We start from the raw sequence: 16287 nt of genomic DNA on the forward strand, positions 1-16287 counted from the left end.
CTTAAATACTTTGTATGTCTCTGCAGAGGAAAAAGATTATAACGCTTTTCAAAAAAAATGCTACAAAACTTTTTTGCTTTGCCGAGATTTAACAATATTGATCAAAATGACTTTCACTTGTATTTCCTTACAGGTGTATTGAATGTTTCCCATTATCATAAGCTTACCAAAAAAAGATGTTCTCAATCATTACCAACTTCTGTGGATGGTTAACTCGAATTTGGACAAGAAAAAAAAGGCAAGAAACTTTGTAACCGCAAAGAGCAGCAGGATACACTTAATTCAAACAAGACATGTTTACACATACAGTAGGTGTGCAACGCCTTCAAACTTTTGTGTTTATATTAACTGAATTATGATAAAGTAATGCCAATTAAGTTACACAAAAAACACAATTACTTCTAATTCTTTTTCAGGAGTCGGGGAAGCATTTAAATGCACAGGGTAACTGTTTTAAAAAAAATCTATCAATAATTGTGAGTGAAACATTCTGCATAGTCCATGCTGTAGAATAGCCCCCAGCCAAATAAAAAAGAGAAAGTCTCAGGGGTAACTTTTTAGATACCTGCGTATCTGTTGCGGAGAATATTCTCTATTGCAAAGCAGGGAAATGAAACGAGTTTCAAATTGTTTTGTTTTACTTTGATTAGTTTGAAGCATCTCGACTAGGTGTGGCATTGACTATAATTTAATAATACAAAAAAGGGAGAGTAGAAGGCAACATATTGTCTGACTATGAAGGAGATAGTTAGGGACGGGCTTGTGGATAAACCGGTTAAAATATAAACAGCTGTTTATTTGCAAGACAACTGATCATTTTTATAGTAAAGACACAACTTTTTAAGGAAGGGTAAAGCTTTATGCTATCAGTTTCTCACTTAAAGGTGATTTTCCTGCACTTTACCTTGTGGAGTTCAATGGGTGCAGCAGTCTCTATAGTGTGCTGCAAAATGTATTATACAGACAAAAGCATGCATTTTTTAAGCACCAAAACTAAAGCTCCTTAGCATAAAAGAAACACAGTTATTTAAATATCAAAATTTAACTAAAGATCTTCAGCAAGGTGCATTCATTCTTCTCAAATTAACAGCTGTTGTGCGAGTTTCAATCTTCAGCACCACAGACAGCGACATGCCTGGTTTCCCTTCAAGGCCTTCCCTTTTAAAGTATGCATTCCTTCTTTCACTTCAAGTTGCTTCTTTAAATAACAACGATGAATCAGCCTATACAATACAATATCATTTATTAAGCGGGACATATATATATATATATATATATATATAGGGATTCTTCTAGTTTTTTCCACAATGTACATTAAGTGAGCAAAGTCACTGAACATTAAAATCAGTCAAAGCTACGCAAATTCCAAAATGTAGAACACATAGTACTGTGAATATGTACTTCATAAATTAGATATCTATTTTCTTGTTTAAATTATTATTGTTGTTCTTAAATAAAAGGGTTGTAAGTCATCTCTTGAGGCTTGAATATGTCGCCTTTACTGTAATATCTTTCTGTCTGCAATGTTCCCTCTTTCTCTCATGTAATAAACTCATAAGCGGCCCACAGTTTGGCTTATTTTCAATACGTTGAGCATTCAGACGCAACACCATAGACAGCACAACAAAAAACATAAAAAAGTGGAAACTTCCATTCGTGCAAAAGAAAAAAAAAAGGAAGAAAGAAAGAAGAAAAGAAAAAGAGAAAAAAGCCTCTGGGCGTGGATACGTTTCTCTCTTCCTGGCTGTCCGTAGATACCTCACCATTTATTCTTTAAGGCTATACAAACAGAAATAAAGCATAACACAGTCAGGGTTTTTTTCTCCACATCATCGTCTTCCACGTTGCTAAAAAGTTTGGTCTCCAGGCAATGAGGGGAAAAAATCCACACAGTCGACAAGCACATGCCACTCACTGGCCCGATCGATACATTTTAGTCATCCAGATTGCGTAAAAGTCGATAGGTTTGAATATATGAAACTCCAAGGAAACGTTGAGAGTTGACTATAGTGTTAGACGGAGTGTACAGATATTCGTCGGCTTCCTTGGCTGACAGTTTGCAAAATAAATGGCATGTTTTTGAATATACTTTTTTCTTGTTGTTCCTTAACTTAAGCGTAGTCCCGATCCTCGATGATGGGATTATAGAGGAAAGACTAGAAAGCCTGAGAAGGTTGAGTATTTCCATCCGCCCATAAGGGTGCCCCGCTCCAGCTTTAAGTACACCCGGTCCTCACGTTCCACCATCAGCAGCACGCCGTTGCTGGCGGCCTCCCTTGTAACGTCCTGGTCACCCGCGAAAGCGGATATAACGGGATAGTCGTTTTGCATTAGGTTGACCTGAGAAAAGGGAGCAGAAAAACGGCTTATTGCGGTGTATGTCATATTTCACTGGATAAAATGATCAGCTACCACTTCATGCTCTCTTACCTGTATAGTTTGTCTGTTGTAGACCTTCACAACGTGAAAGCTGAAACTATAAATCCCCCTTCTTGGAGCCTGGAAAACACTCGCTTTTAGGTCGAAATGATTGCCGATGTTGACTAAAACCTGCGATCCAAAACGGCGCACAGTAAAGAGAAGCAGTTAGATCAACATTACAGCTTTTTTGTAGTCATGTTTTCGTCTGGCATGCATGGGGGCGCGTGCCAAATGTGTAGGGCAGTGCTTGGGAGGACTCTCTGTTGCATGAATAGGCCTCTCTACAAACATCCCAGATGTGTGGATTTGTTGGAGCTACTAATCAAAGCTGTATATCTTCCTTGTGATAAATATCTCTGGAATAATAGTTGCTTTGTTGGCTTCACATCATTCTTTGCGCCAATTGCGCATCGGATTCTTTGAACTATTTCCAAAATGTTCCAAATTGCTTTCACAGTAACTTTTAAGAAAATACTACGTAATGCCCACGGAAAACATTATTTTCTCATATCTATCCTATATAGTATTATTTAGCTGTGTGCAATATTTACCTGATCAAAATAGATGGTCATTGACGTGTTGCTCATTTCAGACGGCTCATGATTAGTCCCGCGTACGGCGGAAAAAGCCACTTTCGCCCCTGCGGAGCGGACGGATATGCCAAGTGAGGAGGTCACCGCTCCATCCGAGGAAGGGTTCGAGTCACACACCACTAGACACTTTCCCTCCAGCACTATGGGCTCCGTGTCGTTCTGGCCGGAGCACAGGACCACGCCACATCCCAAGAAGAAAGCCAGTGCCAGGATGGCACAGGGTCCCGGGCAGCGCGATGGCACCATAGTTGGATCACTGGATCCAGCGTACAATGAGACAACCCTGGCAACCCCTTGGAGGTTTATTGATCACCTGGTTCAGGCTCGTTCCCCCTTTTCCTCTCTCTTCCTTTCTCTCTTCCTCTGTCTGCGATGCTCCCTCGCTCTTTGACACAGACGCACTTAGGCTCCCCTCCCTCCTGTGCGTCTTAGATTTTGGGAGATGATTTACACTGCTATATTTGTCATTCCTGACGACACAGTAGAGAAAAAAGTTGAAAACTACACGTAAAAAAAAAACAAAACAACTGAAAGTTTATAACGTTCTACTCGGTGAGCCAGTAATTTCTTTATGCGTAAAATAAGCTCTCGTGCGTAAAGTAAACAGATACTGCCAGTGAGTACAGCATTAGGCAGTAATAAACATCTGATCGTTTGTTACAAAATTAAATATAATTTTACTTTATGATGATGACATAAAACTGAATCTGAAATAAGGCTATTTAAGTATATTCTTTTTTTAAAAGAAAAGAAAAAAGATCCCATTCTTGGTTTACCTGTGCTCTCCATCCCGCTCTTGTGTTCGCTGTCTTTCACAGGCAGAAGTGAGATCCTCTGATCGTTGGAAGAGAGAGAAAAACGAAAGCAGGGGTCTCTAGGCTCTCCTTTCGAGGGACAACTCACGCCCATTCTTAGTGTGTGAGCCGCTGCAAGCAAGACTCCTCTACAAGTGCCCCTAAAATAAGAGAAAAGGTGTAGACTAATAGCTTCGTTTACTTATTAATCAATTCGACGCCCTAAACTCTTGAGTCCCCAGAGTACGTGTTGGATAGCTATCTTTTATTGTCCTCTATTAACGTGGATCTTTGGTTTTACATGTGACTGTATAAACTTAAAAAAAATGAAAGCGTTTGCATATGATAACCCTGGCTGTGCATGTCACAATCAGCATGCATCTTTGTATTTTTGATTCAGGACTTTGGTACTTAGGTTTTCCAATACAGGTACTTGTGCGCCATCCAGCGGCTAAATTCATCTTTGCAGTTGTGCTCCATTCTAGCAGAAATAAATCATTAAATTATTTTGTTAAAAAAGAAATCTACAGGCATCTCCACATCCACAGAAATAATCAAGAAATATTTAATACAGTATGTCAGCTGAAAAAAAAAGGGTCTCTTGAATAAGTTCACAAAGAATAAGCTTCACCTGTCTGGCGAAACTTTAACCTTTTCTTTTGAAGCCCTGACATGTCAATGTCCTTTGAATAGCTGTGTGAGGGCTTCTTCTGCAAGCCCCTCAGGGCTTTAATGACCTGTCATTTATACTATTTTTCTACTATTTTAAACTTAAAAATATGCAAACTTGCATGAATCATGAACATGTATTCAGGGAGCTATTTTCTTTAAGTTAATCTATTCAGAATTTAGCGAGAGAAATATAGGATAAACACATAAAGAGGCTTTAGTGTGTTTTAGTATAATTTTCATATGTTGACACAAAGGACTGCATAATTGGGAAGTGGGATAAATGCTTGTATGGTAAGTCACTTTTCTTTGTTATCTTTTCTTTTTCTTTCTTGTTTTGTTAATGTCTTACTCTAATTGCTGGGGGGGAAAAATGTCCAGTTTAAATAGAAATAGACCTGATGAATAAAGGGGGTCCATCGGTCTGTGAGCTGTCCAACATATTGTTCTGTATCACAGTCAAACCTGCAATATCAATGTGAGCATAATTCCAATTCAAATTACTATTTCTGTTCTTTGTATGCAAATTATGCATACCAGTGATACACCTGGCTTGTTGAAAGAGGTTTCATGGCCCTTGATGCCCACACCTAATGCATTTTTAGTGGCTGGGGAGCTAAAAATCACAAAGCCTGGTGGACTAACATGATTGGAAGAAAAGACAAAAAGGAAAGAAAAAGAACTATGGAAATGTTTGAAAATTGAAATCTACATCACCATTACAATAACATTACTGCAATGATACTTTTTACTGATATAATTTAACCCTATCAATTTTTTCAGAGAACATTTTTGTAAAACAAAAAAAAACAGCATCATTAAGTCATTAAGACCAATGAACACAATGAGCTTTGTGTTATAAAACAGTCTTTAAATACAAATTAATTAATTGTTGTCAAAAGTAAGACTTCCATAGCAATTCTCCTTGCCTTTACGGTACTTTACGTTACTTCTAAAGAAGCTGCAGAGATAAACACCCCATATATATATATATATATATATATATATATATATATATATATATATATATATATATATATATATATATATATATATATATATATATATATATATATATATACTTTCACATATATACATGTGAAAGTATAAATAGTGGTCAGGTGAAACAAAACTGAACATTTTGTCAATCTAAGAAGCAAAACACACACAGTAACAACACACCCCACCCTTAATACTAACCTCTCTTTGAAATAGGATCATTCTGATCCCAGATCAGAGTTAGCGGGATGATAGAGTGTATTGAGTAAACCTGAAATGCTGTAAAACACTTAAGATAGAGAAAGACAGTTACCTTCCAGCTGTATAACAATTCAAACAAAAAGCCAGAGCTTTGTTGGAATGATTTAGATCAAAGCATAATGTGTTAGAATGTACCAGTTCAAGTCCAGGCTAAAATCCAATTGTGAGACAACACTTAAAGATTGCTGTTCACAGGCACACTCTATCTAGTCAAATTGAGATTGAGTTATTTAGTGAAGATGACTAATAACACATGTCAGCCTCTATGTGCAAACCCAGAGAAGAGATACAACAAAGACTTCTAGTGGTAACTAAAGTGAAAGGTAGCTATACAAAGTACAGATAGACTGTTACTATCAGTACCAAATATATAGGAAACTATTATTTGTCTTCTTCATCAGGAAGTGATGTTTTGTGAGATATATTTCCAAAGAAATGGAGAAAATATAGGTAAAGGTTTTATTCTTGTATTAAATATCATATTTAGACACTGTACCTTATCAACAATTTGGTAAATAACTGACAAAATATAAATCTGTTACTCTTCAAACCTGAGGCTTCACTAAATCTGAAATCCCAAGTTTAAACAGCAAATCCCTAATTTTAGTCTTAATGATGGTTAATACTTTTCTGCTCTCAGTCTCGTTTGTCAAGCGTTGCTCTGTCAGAGCTTACTGGCAAACCATGCAGAAGGGTGACATCAGGTATCCAAGAGCCACAACTTTCCCCAGGCCTTCCAAAGGACAGACAACTACAGAAAACATCAAATGTCAAGTACAGGGGGACATGCTCGGAAAAGAGATGTGGCCTACTTAATGTTACCATACCAGGGGCTGCTGTTGCCCTGAAAGGGACTTCACTTCTATCAGGAAAGCTGATCGGCGAGACTGACAACAGAGTTATGGTTATATTCACTGACAGCCAGCAAAGCCTACTGGCCTCCTTGAGTAAAGAGGACAGTTATGTGATGGGTTTTAAAATGAGCCATCTGTTTTAGATATTTTTTTTAATTTTATTTATTTATTCTTTTTGCAATATGTTTTGCCTTGTGTTCTTTATATGTCAGAAATAAGATTACATCAGCACAGCTTCACTAAGAAAGACATGATAAGATGTGAAGCAATACATTTTTTCTCCTTCCTTCTACACTAATGGGATCCTTTGTCTATACATCTCTATTTAACCTATACAAGTTATTTTTACACATAATGCAAATAAAACCAAACTCCAAGCTGGCCAACAGCATGTGCTAGTACAAACATTTTAAATATCTGCAAGACCATCTGTCCATCTGTGTGTGCAGCTTTAAATAATACTGTATTTTAATGTCTGGAATTAGGTCACAATATTGAAGTCTTAAAATAAATAAATAAATTAGGATTTATCTTGGAATGCGCAGAGATGCAGTTGGTAGCAAGAAGGTCCTGGGTTCAAATCCCAGCTTAGAGTCTTTCTCCGTGGAGCAGGCATGTTACCTTCTGCTCATAATCTGAAAAATAATGACTGTTAGGTTGATTGTTGACCCGCATTTGTTTGTGTGCTTGGGTATATGTCTGTATATTGCCCTGCAATTGAATTGTGACCTTTGCAGAGAGTACTTTGTTAGAGATAGGCCATAGCACCACATGAGCCTGACAGACATGTGGTAGTAGATGGATGGATGGATGAATCATCTCATGTGTCAGTAAGATGCCATCCCTATCTTAAATGAGACTAAAAGAGACCCCCCCAAAAAAACTTTACTATTACATGTTCTTATATGGCAGGTTTTGGGTTAACTTTATGATTAAGTGTAATATTTGGGTTAAGAGACTCACAGCAGACAGTACTATCTCCCCATTGGTGTGGGTGTGTGTATGAAAAGTTGATATAATCACAATGTGAAGTTTTTATTCATCTTAGATTTAAATTAAGTAATTTAAAGCCGTGTGTTCTTCCAGACACACACACATATATATATATATATATATATATATATATATATATATATATATATATATATATATATATATATATATATATATATATATATATATATATATATATATATATATATATATATATAAATATATATAGTGCAAAATAAGTAGCAAATGTTCAATATTTTGAACAAACATCTTTTAATGCAAACAATGGTTTGTTCGTTCATGGGATTGCTATTACACATTCAGCAGCTTGTACTTTTCTGAAATCATCAAATATATTAAGATAAGACAACATTAAAGATTTTATCCAGTGCCGTTTTTTCCACTATTATGCACACCGATGAAGTCTGGATTTCTAATTCTGGGTTTTACAAAATGCAAGGTTTTAAAAAAGTGCAGCAATGAGAACAATTGACAATTAAAACGTGCGGTTGTTAAAAATAAAAGTACGACACAGAAAATAAGGTTAGATCACGTGTAACTAAGATGCAGTTTAAATTGAAATTTCTTTATGACTCAGAATAAAACGATATTCATCGTTTAACCCAGGGTCTTCAACGTTTTCCAGGCCAAGGAACCCCAAACTGATGGACAGATGGAGCGGGGACCCCCTAATTATAAATACTGGTCCTATAGTCACTCTATGGCATGTACTTATATAGCGCCTTTATTCAAGTTAGGAGACTTGACCAAAGCGCTTTACACCACATTCATTCACCCATTCACGCACACACTCACACACTGACTCTATAACATACGGAGTCATGTAATGGAAGTAATTTCACCCTGGGATTATTAAAGTATCTCTGATTCTGATTCCTGGTTGATGGGACAGGTGTTGTGAATGAAACTGTGTCCAGCTTGAAAGAGCTCCAGTGTGTCGATGAATGTGTGCATTGATGACTGAAAGACATCTTCTGCCTCCATTTATCTGTTTACTACAGTGTGTTGAATTCATGTTAAATTGTATTTAAAGACATTTCAATTAGTGGAAAAAAATTGCAAGAGGGGAATATAAAACAAGTCTAACTCCAACCAAAACTTTCGAGACTCCCATGCATTACTTCCGTGGACCCCCTAGGGGTCGCGGACCCCCTGTTGAACACCTCCGGTTCAGCCTACAGTATATTCTGGTCAATGAGTGGGATGTTGCCTGCCCTTATTTTGAAGGCACTCTAAACTACTGGAACCGAACTATCTGCTGTTCTCCTTTTCCTGTTAAAGAGTCGCCATTTGTTGTTACCATGGAAACGAGACGCAGAACGTGAAAGCTCTATAGTCTGATGTTATATCACAGGCGCACAAGTGAACAGAATTGTGAAAGTGATCTAGAGTTTCCTCCGCGACATTAGCACATAATTGTTTGGCAACGCGCGTGGATTGTAGCGTAAAATGACCCAACGATATTTTTTGTCATAAAAATTATGATATGGCATCTTTCAAAGCAGTTACTCCAAGACTGCGAGCCGGGAGAGCGTCAAAAAGAGTGGACGAACGAACAGCAATGTCCACTCAAAGTCTATTTGAGAGGTAAGCAGTCAAAGTTTTATTGTAACCAATATTCTCTCAATGCGCATAATGCGCACACAGCATAATGAAGACCAAGAAACAAAGCTGATAGGCCCGGGGTAAAGTTTGTGGAGAATTTCAAAGTTAGAGAAGTTTATTAGGCAGTATCGCATGGGATATCTTTGCAAAGAAATCTAATAGAAGGGAGGAGTGGAAAACGACCAAGACATGGCTGTTTACTTCAACTAACAGATTGGCAAAGAGTAAATTAATTAGAAGCAGCCAAATGGCAAATGATAACTTTGGATCAGCTGCTACAAAAAATCTATCTATAGGTCAGTTATGGCCATACCTACATAATACCTATGGCATAAATCTCTCCTTTATTGTAGGCAAGAATAAAGTTAAATGTAAGTCATATAAAAGCCCTTCTTCAGTATTTTTTAAATATATGAAATAGACCAAGAAAATGATTTTCTGTTTAGACATGACCAAACTGTAATTTTGTTTATCTAATTGCAAAAAGTGTTAATAACTAGCATCATAAGATGATAATCCATTTGTGTTGTGCTGTAGAATGGCCTCTTTATATTTTCAGACTTAAATCCGCTGATTATTTGTGCCTTGTTTTTATCTGTGTAAATACCGATCATTTCCCTCCTCTTCACAATTGTATAATGCTTTTAGTGTTTTTTTTTTCAGTCACATAAATGCCAAATACAATTAAAAGGTTCTTTCTGTTGAACTGTAAGTTTAATTTTTTTTTAATCTAGGGCTGTAAACTCTTGCATGGAACTGTACACATAAAAAGGTATCAGGCTAGGCATAAGGTCAATTTAGACTATTTCAAGTGTATAAATTAAGTCTCTTTTGTCCCTTGTGATCAATTCAAAATACTTAACAAGTGTGCCCTTATTTCTAATCACAGGGTACCAACACAGTTATATGGAACTTGATTCTAATAATTGTAGTATGAATGGAAAGACTGCAGCCCTGGGAAATTGGGAAACTTTACTATTAGAAATGCATAGGAATTCTATACTTAATCCTCTTTATCAATTTTCCAGACTGCCACCTGAGATTCTGGTGAAGATTCTATCCCACCTGGATGCCTCTGCACTTCTCAGCTTAAGCCACACCAATAAGCTGTTTCATCAGCTTGCCAGTAATAAGTAAGTTTCATAGAGTGATGATCAATAAAATAAAATAAAAACTTTTACTAATGTAATATACAAACAAATAAATAGGACATATGATTAGGACTACATTTGAACAGTTTATTGTAACGGTATTGAATACTAACTGCATAAAAACAGATTTTTTTTTTTTTACATGTTTTTTACATGTTCTTAAAGAGACATATTTATAAGTTAAAACTAAACAGGAACTTTTTTGGTTACTGAATTAAAAAAAGGATAAATTAAATATGTCAAACACATATTTATGGTTTGTAATGTAGAGAGATGTAAAGCTATCATTAAAAGACTGGGTATGTCACTCTGAATTGCTGTCAGACTGTTTGTCACTTCATTTTAACTATGTTGCATTGAAGCACAGCCTGACCTTGCTTCCTTGTTTTTCACGCAGCCTGTATGTCTTTATGACTCCACAAAGAAAAGAACTTTTGGCATGAAATCAGCAAAAATTTATTTGTCAGTCAAATGCCTATTCAAACTTTAATACATGATATATTTTTTTAAATTATTCTCTTACCTCTAAAAGTGTAAATTTATGCCATAGAAAGGTGTGACATTTCAAACATTTTCAAATATATGAGGAAGAGAGTTCACTTAAAGGTTAAAACAAGATTTCCCAGACAACCAAATCTTAGAGCAGCTTTTTTTATTGTTCCATAGTAGTTTTTGAGAATTAACTAGAAAATTGTGTAGTTTCTTACAAGTTCATAACAGGATATTTTTTAGGTTTACCAACCATAGTCTTTTAATGTTCTGTTTCTCCTTGTGCCACATATAGTGCTCTGTGGAAGAAGCTTTACATCACTGATCTTGGCAACAATAAAAGGCAAAAAACAAAGAGTGAGAAGGTCCAGCTTTTACCTAAGAAGACTGGTGATGATCCTGTGGGCTACTGGAAACAGCTGTATTTTAAGACAGTGGCACATCGTGACATGAAAAAGTGGAAATCTCTTCTTGGAGCCGTCAGCAGCCATACTGGTCTGCCGAGCCAAACAGAGCAAGCCCTCAGGTAGTGTAAGAAACAGATAAATAATCACATGTAAAAAAAAAAAAACAACTAGTTTTTAAATTTCAAACCAGTTGAATGTAACAGTGGTTTGATTTTACTATACAGTCACTTACTAATACATAAATGAAGGAATTAATAAAAAAAGAAATACAAAAAATATTAGGGATCACTTGGATATTAAAGTTTGTCTATATATGTCAATAGTGTTTTTCTCCTACTTCTTTTCCCCAACTATAAGCATTGCAACTAGGGATCTGGGCTCTATTAGGCGGAGGGTAAGTCTTTATAAATCCAGCCTTGCTGCTGAGCAGGTTCAAGGGCAGGCGGAAGGGAAAATCTGCCTGCTATCCAAAACATAATGTGGTTCGTTTTTATACTGTGCACTCTTAAGGACATTTTCTTATTAAAGGTGAGAGAGGAGGTCTGCGTCTGAATGTTGTGTCTGCGCAGAGGGGATACTGGCAACTATGTGTGTGTGTGCTCCTCCAGCACCTCCACTGCAGTTTCTGCTGTGTTTTTATAACCTCTGATTAGAGGCTGTGCAGCACTCAATTTTGAGTTCTCAAGCCGTTGTTGTGCTACACAGGGGTGGGGTGAGGGTTTAGTAGAAATAATTGCGTTCTTTGCAGAGGCTGTCGGAATTGTTGAAATAAATTACTTAGCCCCCTCAAACCCTCACTGACAATACACATACACGGATGCACGCCCCATCATCTCTTTCCTCCCTCCTTCATCCCACCAGCTGAGACAATTCCCTACAGGGGTTTTGTCTGTTAGAGACACTGAGGAGCATGCGATTTACCTTGGTAATAATCATTTCACAAGACATCACACACACAGAGGATGCAGAGTGAAACCCCCTGGGTCATTCGCGGCCTTCTGGGCTGCTCCAGTTTTTAAGCTTTGTTTCTCCACTTAATTGATATTGGTTCGTGCCTCAGCAAGAAGCTGGCTACAATCACAGCGGGGGCAGTTGTGAATCACAGTTTAGACAGAATTGGATCAAGAGATTTATCACAACAGCTGTTGTTTGATTTCATTCGTTGAGCATCATTTTATTAGTCAGAACAGCTTAAAAGGAGTCATGCAATTCTCCCTGACTTACATAAGAAATGCTAAAGCCACTAGGGTTTACAGTTTTGCTGATTTGAAAAAAAAAATAGCAGCAGTCAGCTTTTGGCTAATCTCACTCAGTTTATTTGTTTTGTATTTAATAAAGCAGTCGTTTGTTTTGGCAAATTTATCTTTGTGTAAGAAGCAGCAGCTAAACCTTTGCATGTTTGTCCCTCTCCAACATGTATTGCTTTATTTCAGCAATGTTTTATCCCTCTCTAGAAACCTGAATGTCACTTGGGAACTGACCATCACTGATATGTCTGGATGTGAGAGTACATTGGAGCTGAGTTGGTCCCACTTCTCAGAAACCTCAGTGACACTGTGCTGGTGTGGTGGAAACTTCTTGCCCGACTACAAGCAGGTTTCCAGCCTTGAACTTCACGGTGTCAGGAGGATTGCCCTCTGCCGCTCTGGCTTAAAGAAGTGAAGACAGCTGTAGTATCTATTTCAACACCTTTCTCCCTCTGTTTTCTCATCTCTTTTTGAAACTAACTGTGCTCTCTACTTGATTTTTTCAGACCCAACAGGAAATCCCTGATGGCAAAGATGGATATGCAGTTACTAACTAAAAGCCCACAGGTTATTGGACAGGACCAAATTTTGCAATTGGAATTGCTACAGCCTGGGATCATCTTTGGTCTTTGGAAGGTAACATCCAGAAGCTGTGTTGTTTCTTTATTATTCTGTCTTGCTATTGCAGCAAAAGCTGTGTGATAAAGCATAATTCATCTCATGACTGATGTAGAAATCACAATTACAAGCTATGCATGTGTCTCTCCTTGCAGGGCCAGAGGTCTGTAGCCTTCATTATGTTTACCCTCCACTTCTACAAACTGGTGGAGAGGAGCATTCAAGGATCTTCAGATTGGTAGGCTGCAACACAGTCCAGCTCATAAACTGTCAGTTTTTTTTTTTTTATGCCTTTTGTATTTTTTTCATCTTATAACTAAAACCTTCCATGTATTTATATAAACCCATCATTAGAGCTTAAATGTAAAGTGAAAAAAAAAAAAAACAGATATGGTTTTCAGCACTACAGTATCTGAACCATGTGGGATCTACTGCAACAATCAGGCAAGTACTCAAGAGGCTCATAGAAACTGCAGTAGAAGCTATAACTATTCATTGCACACTCTGGTCTGTATGGCAGATGAGCAAAAAAAAAAAGGCAATAAGGGGTCAGGTTTGCCATTAGATAGAATCCCTGTGGAGGGCAAAGCAAACATGGAAGAAGGTACCTGAACTGATGAGACCAACAGTCTACTTTTTTGCATACAAGCAAAGCATTAAACGCAAGGAAAAGCTATTATACATATTCCTGAAAACAAGCACCAGCTACTTATTGAAACAGTTGTGTCAGGGTCATATGATGGGGCATTTTTCCTTTAGCAGACTATAGGAAAATAGGGGGTAAGAAAAAAAGCTTTTGTAAAATGTAAAATTGTAAATGTAAGTCATATAAAAACTGTTCTTTAGTTTGTTAAAATATATGCAATAGACCAGAAAAAAGATTTTCTAGGAATCCTCAAAGTCTTGGAAAAATGGACAGAACTTAATACAAGACAATGCTGGAAGAAAATCTTTTAGAGGCTGATGTTCTGAGTTTGCTTGAGATAATACAATAAAATCTGAAAAAGTTTACTCTTTTTGCTAGACACTGTAAATCACCATCACCATGGCATTGGTTAATAGGAAAAGGAAGTTATAAGTTATGATGCCACTTTTGATGTATTCATAATGCACATATTTATAAGCCCTGGTAGTTAATACAGAGGCCCTGATTTTTGCAATAAATCAAATACTACTTTTGTTTCATGTCCTCCCTAAAACATGATCTAATACATGCTGTCTGATATTTAACATTGGAACCGTCAAAAATTGAAACATTAAATAGGGATCAAAAAGCAGTATATTACAAACACATTCAATCCTTAATGTTTTTTAATGATTTGTGGATATTGCACCCTCTACTGGTGAATTTAAATATCTTAGTATCGCTGCAGTACATTAGGACTTAGTTCCTCCAACAAAAGAATTACACCTCTAAAATAACTTTGTACCAGTTTAATTTTTGTTCTCTTTTCATTTAATCTTGTGCATTTTCATCTTCTTCAGTTACTATGTAGAGCCCATCATCCAAGCCCCTTTTGATGACATAGACCCTGAATATGGTCTCCATGGTTACCAACTACACATTGTTCTCCACAACGCTGAATGCAAATTCATGTCTGAAAGCTTTTCCCAGCTCTTTTGTCGCAGAGGTAACCTATTTCTGCTTATAATCTCCAAGTGGCACTGCATTGGTTTACATGACTATTCAAAATCAGGAGACAATGAAAACTTTTTTTTTTCTTTTTTCTTTTCCTTTTTTTTTCTAAGAAAACTTTGGAAATACTCCTCAGTGCATAACAATAGTGATATGTTCAATGGTACCCAGCTTAATTAAGCCCATCTTCTCACTAGAACATTTATTTCTAACCATTTCAACCTTGAAATTGTACATTTTTAAGAAAAAATGCTATTGTATTTTTTTTCTGACTGGTTAACCAGTCTTTGTAAGTTTTCTATAATGCATCCATATTATTAAGTCTCTCTCACTTGATATTTTGTACTTCCTGAAAACAAGACCCTTTTCTATAAATAGGGAAAGTTTTTATAGTTTGAGCAACTGCTGTAAGCTTTCTACGCTTTGTTGTCCTTTTTATGCTTTAAATAATCTTAAAGAGACGGTTTAAAGAAAAAAGAATTAAGATTATATTGACCAATTGTTGAAAATACAAGGTGATTTGGTGATTTATTTTTTAAAAGAGTTTATTTGCTTGTTATATGGTTTATTGTTTTAGCTGACATCTCTGATGGATTCATCCAGCTCACTGCCATTAGCAGAACAGGCTTCTCACAACACATCCAGCTGTCAGGGAATCTCACCCTGCCCTGGCGGTGTGAGGCATTGGAAGGCACAGTAGAGGTGAGTTTATTACAATACTGCAACAACAACAAAACAAGTCCTTGTAGATTGGCTTTGATAATGCAAAACCTAAAGAAACTTTTTGACTAATGTTTACTTTGAAACACTTTCTCAGAATTGCTGCATCATGTCTCTGACCCTGCTGGATGAATTCAGGCAACCGTTCAGTTGTGTCGCTTCTCCTGTTTCCGTGGAACTGGAGAAGGCGGCTGTGTCTTATGACTATGATGGTGAACACTATCTCATCCGATATGAGAGCTCAGACATTCAGGTGAAGATGCAGCTTGTAAAGACGAAGAAGAAAAAGCAGCTTGTCATAAGTTTGATTGTATATGTCAGTGTCTGTTTTGTCAACAAGCATTTTAGAAGAGATTACTGATGTGTTTCTCTGCTGTTTTGTACTGACGGAATTTTACAGCCATTGTGGATATCGTTTAAAATCTCCTTTCATTAAAACATTGATGTTTAAAGACGTCACTTGACTTTTTATTAGTCAAAAATCAAATGTTGCTTGAATAAATACATATTTTGCAAATGTAATCTTTTTTTTTTCTACAAGACCAGGATGTATTATTTTAGATAGATGTCACTTTAAAATAAATTAATAAATAATAAAAAGAAACAGGAATATTATCAATTAGGCTATGATATATACATATTAATTGAAATTTACAGGTAAACTTTTAACTTTAAACTTAAACTACATAAAGGTTACCATTATAATCCATTAAATGTGTGTTTATCAAGATTTGCTTATCAAATCAATTTATTCATCCATTTTCCATCACACTTTATCCTAGCTGGGGTCGGGAGTGGTGCTGGTGCCT

At 36.5% G+C, this 16287-nt stretch overlaps 2 protein-coding genes across 2 annotated transcripts; one reads left to right on the top strand and one right to left on the bottom strand.

Moving 5' to 3' along the window:
• Positions 1–769: 769 nt before the first annotated feature.
• Positions 770–4101, bottom strand: cbln2b (cerebellin 2b precursor). The gene is made up of 4 exons (XM_038289066.1): positions 3791–4101; positions 2973–3484; positions 2431–2550; positions 770–2340 (listed from the first exon to the last, which is right to left on the bottom strand). The coding sequence occupies exons 2-4, from the start codon at positions 3258–3260 to the stop codon at positions 2143–2145; spliced, it is 606 nt and encodes a 201-aa protein (XP_038144994.1). The 5' UTR covers positions 3261–3484; positions 3791–4101; the 3' UTR covers positions 770–2142.
• A 4820-nt stretch (positions 4102–8921) lies between these two features.
• Positions 8922–15933, top strand: fbxo15 (F-box protein 15). Its single transcript, XM_038289065.1, has 10 exons — positions 8922–9003; positions 9035–9192; positions 10239–10343; positions 11146–11376; positions 12712–12915; positions 13011–13140; positions 13278–13360; positions 14608–14753; positions 15336–15460; positions 15576–15933. Exons 2-10 carry the CDS (start codon positions 9092–9094, stop codon positions 15837–15839), a joined length of 1389 nt encoding a protein of 462 aa, XP_038144993.1. The 5' UTR covers positions 8922–9003; positions 9035–9091; the 3' UTR covers positions 15840–15933.
• Positions 15934–16287: the final 354 nt, after the last annotated feature.

This window comes from Cyprinodon tularosa, unplaced genomic scaffold (genome assembly GCF_016077235.1).
Source record: "Cyprinodon tularosa strain WSP-4 unplaced genomic scaffold, ASM1607723v1 ctg262, whole genome shotgun sequence".
NCBI lineage: Eukaryota > Metazoa > Chordata > Actinopteri > Cyprinodontiformes > Cyprinodontidae > Cyprinodon > Cyprinodon tularosa.

Bases quoted from the DNA above. Each gene is read 5' to 3' on its own strand.
- cbln2b (XM_038289066.1), bottom strand. From the start codon at position 3,260: ATGGTGCCATCGCGCTGCCCGGGACCCTGTGCCATCCTGGCACTGGCT. The intron at 2,551-2,972 runs GTAAATATTGCA...TTTGGATCGCAG, and splicing joins TGACCATCTATTTTGATCAG to GTTTTAGTCAACATCGGCAA. The intron at 2,341-2,430 runs GTAAGAGAGCAT...CCCTTTTCTCAG, and splicing joins ACAACAGACAAACTATACAG to GTCAACCTAATGCAAAACGA.
- fbxo15 (XM_038289065.1), top strand. From the start codon at position 9,092: ATGGCATCTTTCAAAGCAGTTACTCCAAGACTGCGAGCCGGGAGAGCG. The intron at 9,193-10,238 runs GTAAGCAGTCAA...TCAATTTTCCAG, and splicing joins ACTCAAAGTCTATTTGAGAG to ACTGCCACCTGAGATTCTGG. The intron at 14,754-15,335 runs GTAACCTATTTC...TTATTGTTTTAG, and splicing joins CCAGCTCTTTTGTCGCAGAG to CTGACATCTCTGATGGATTC.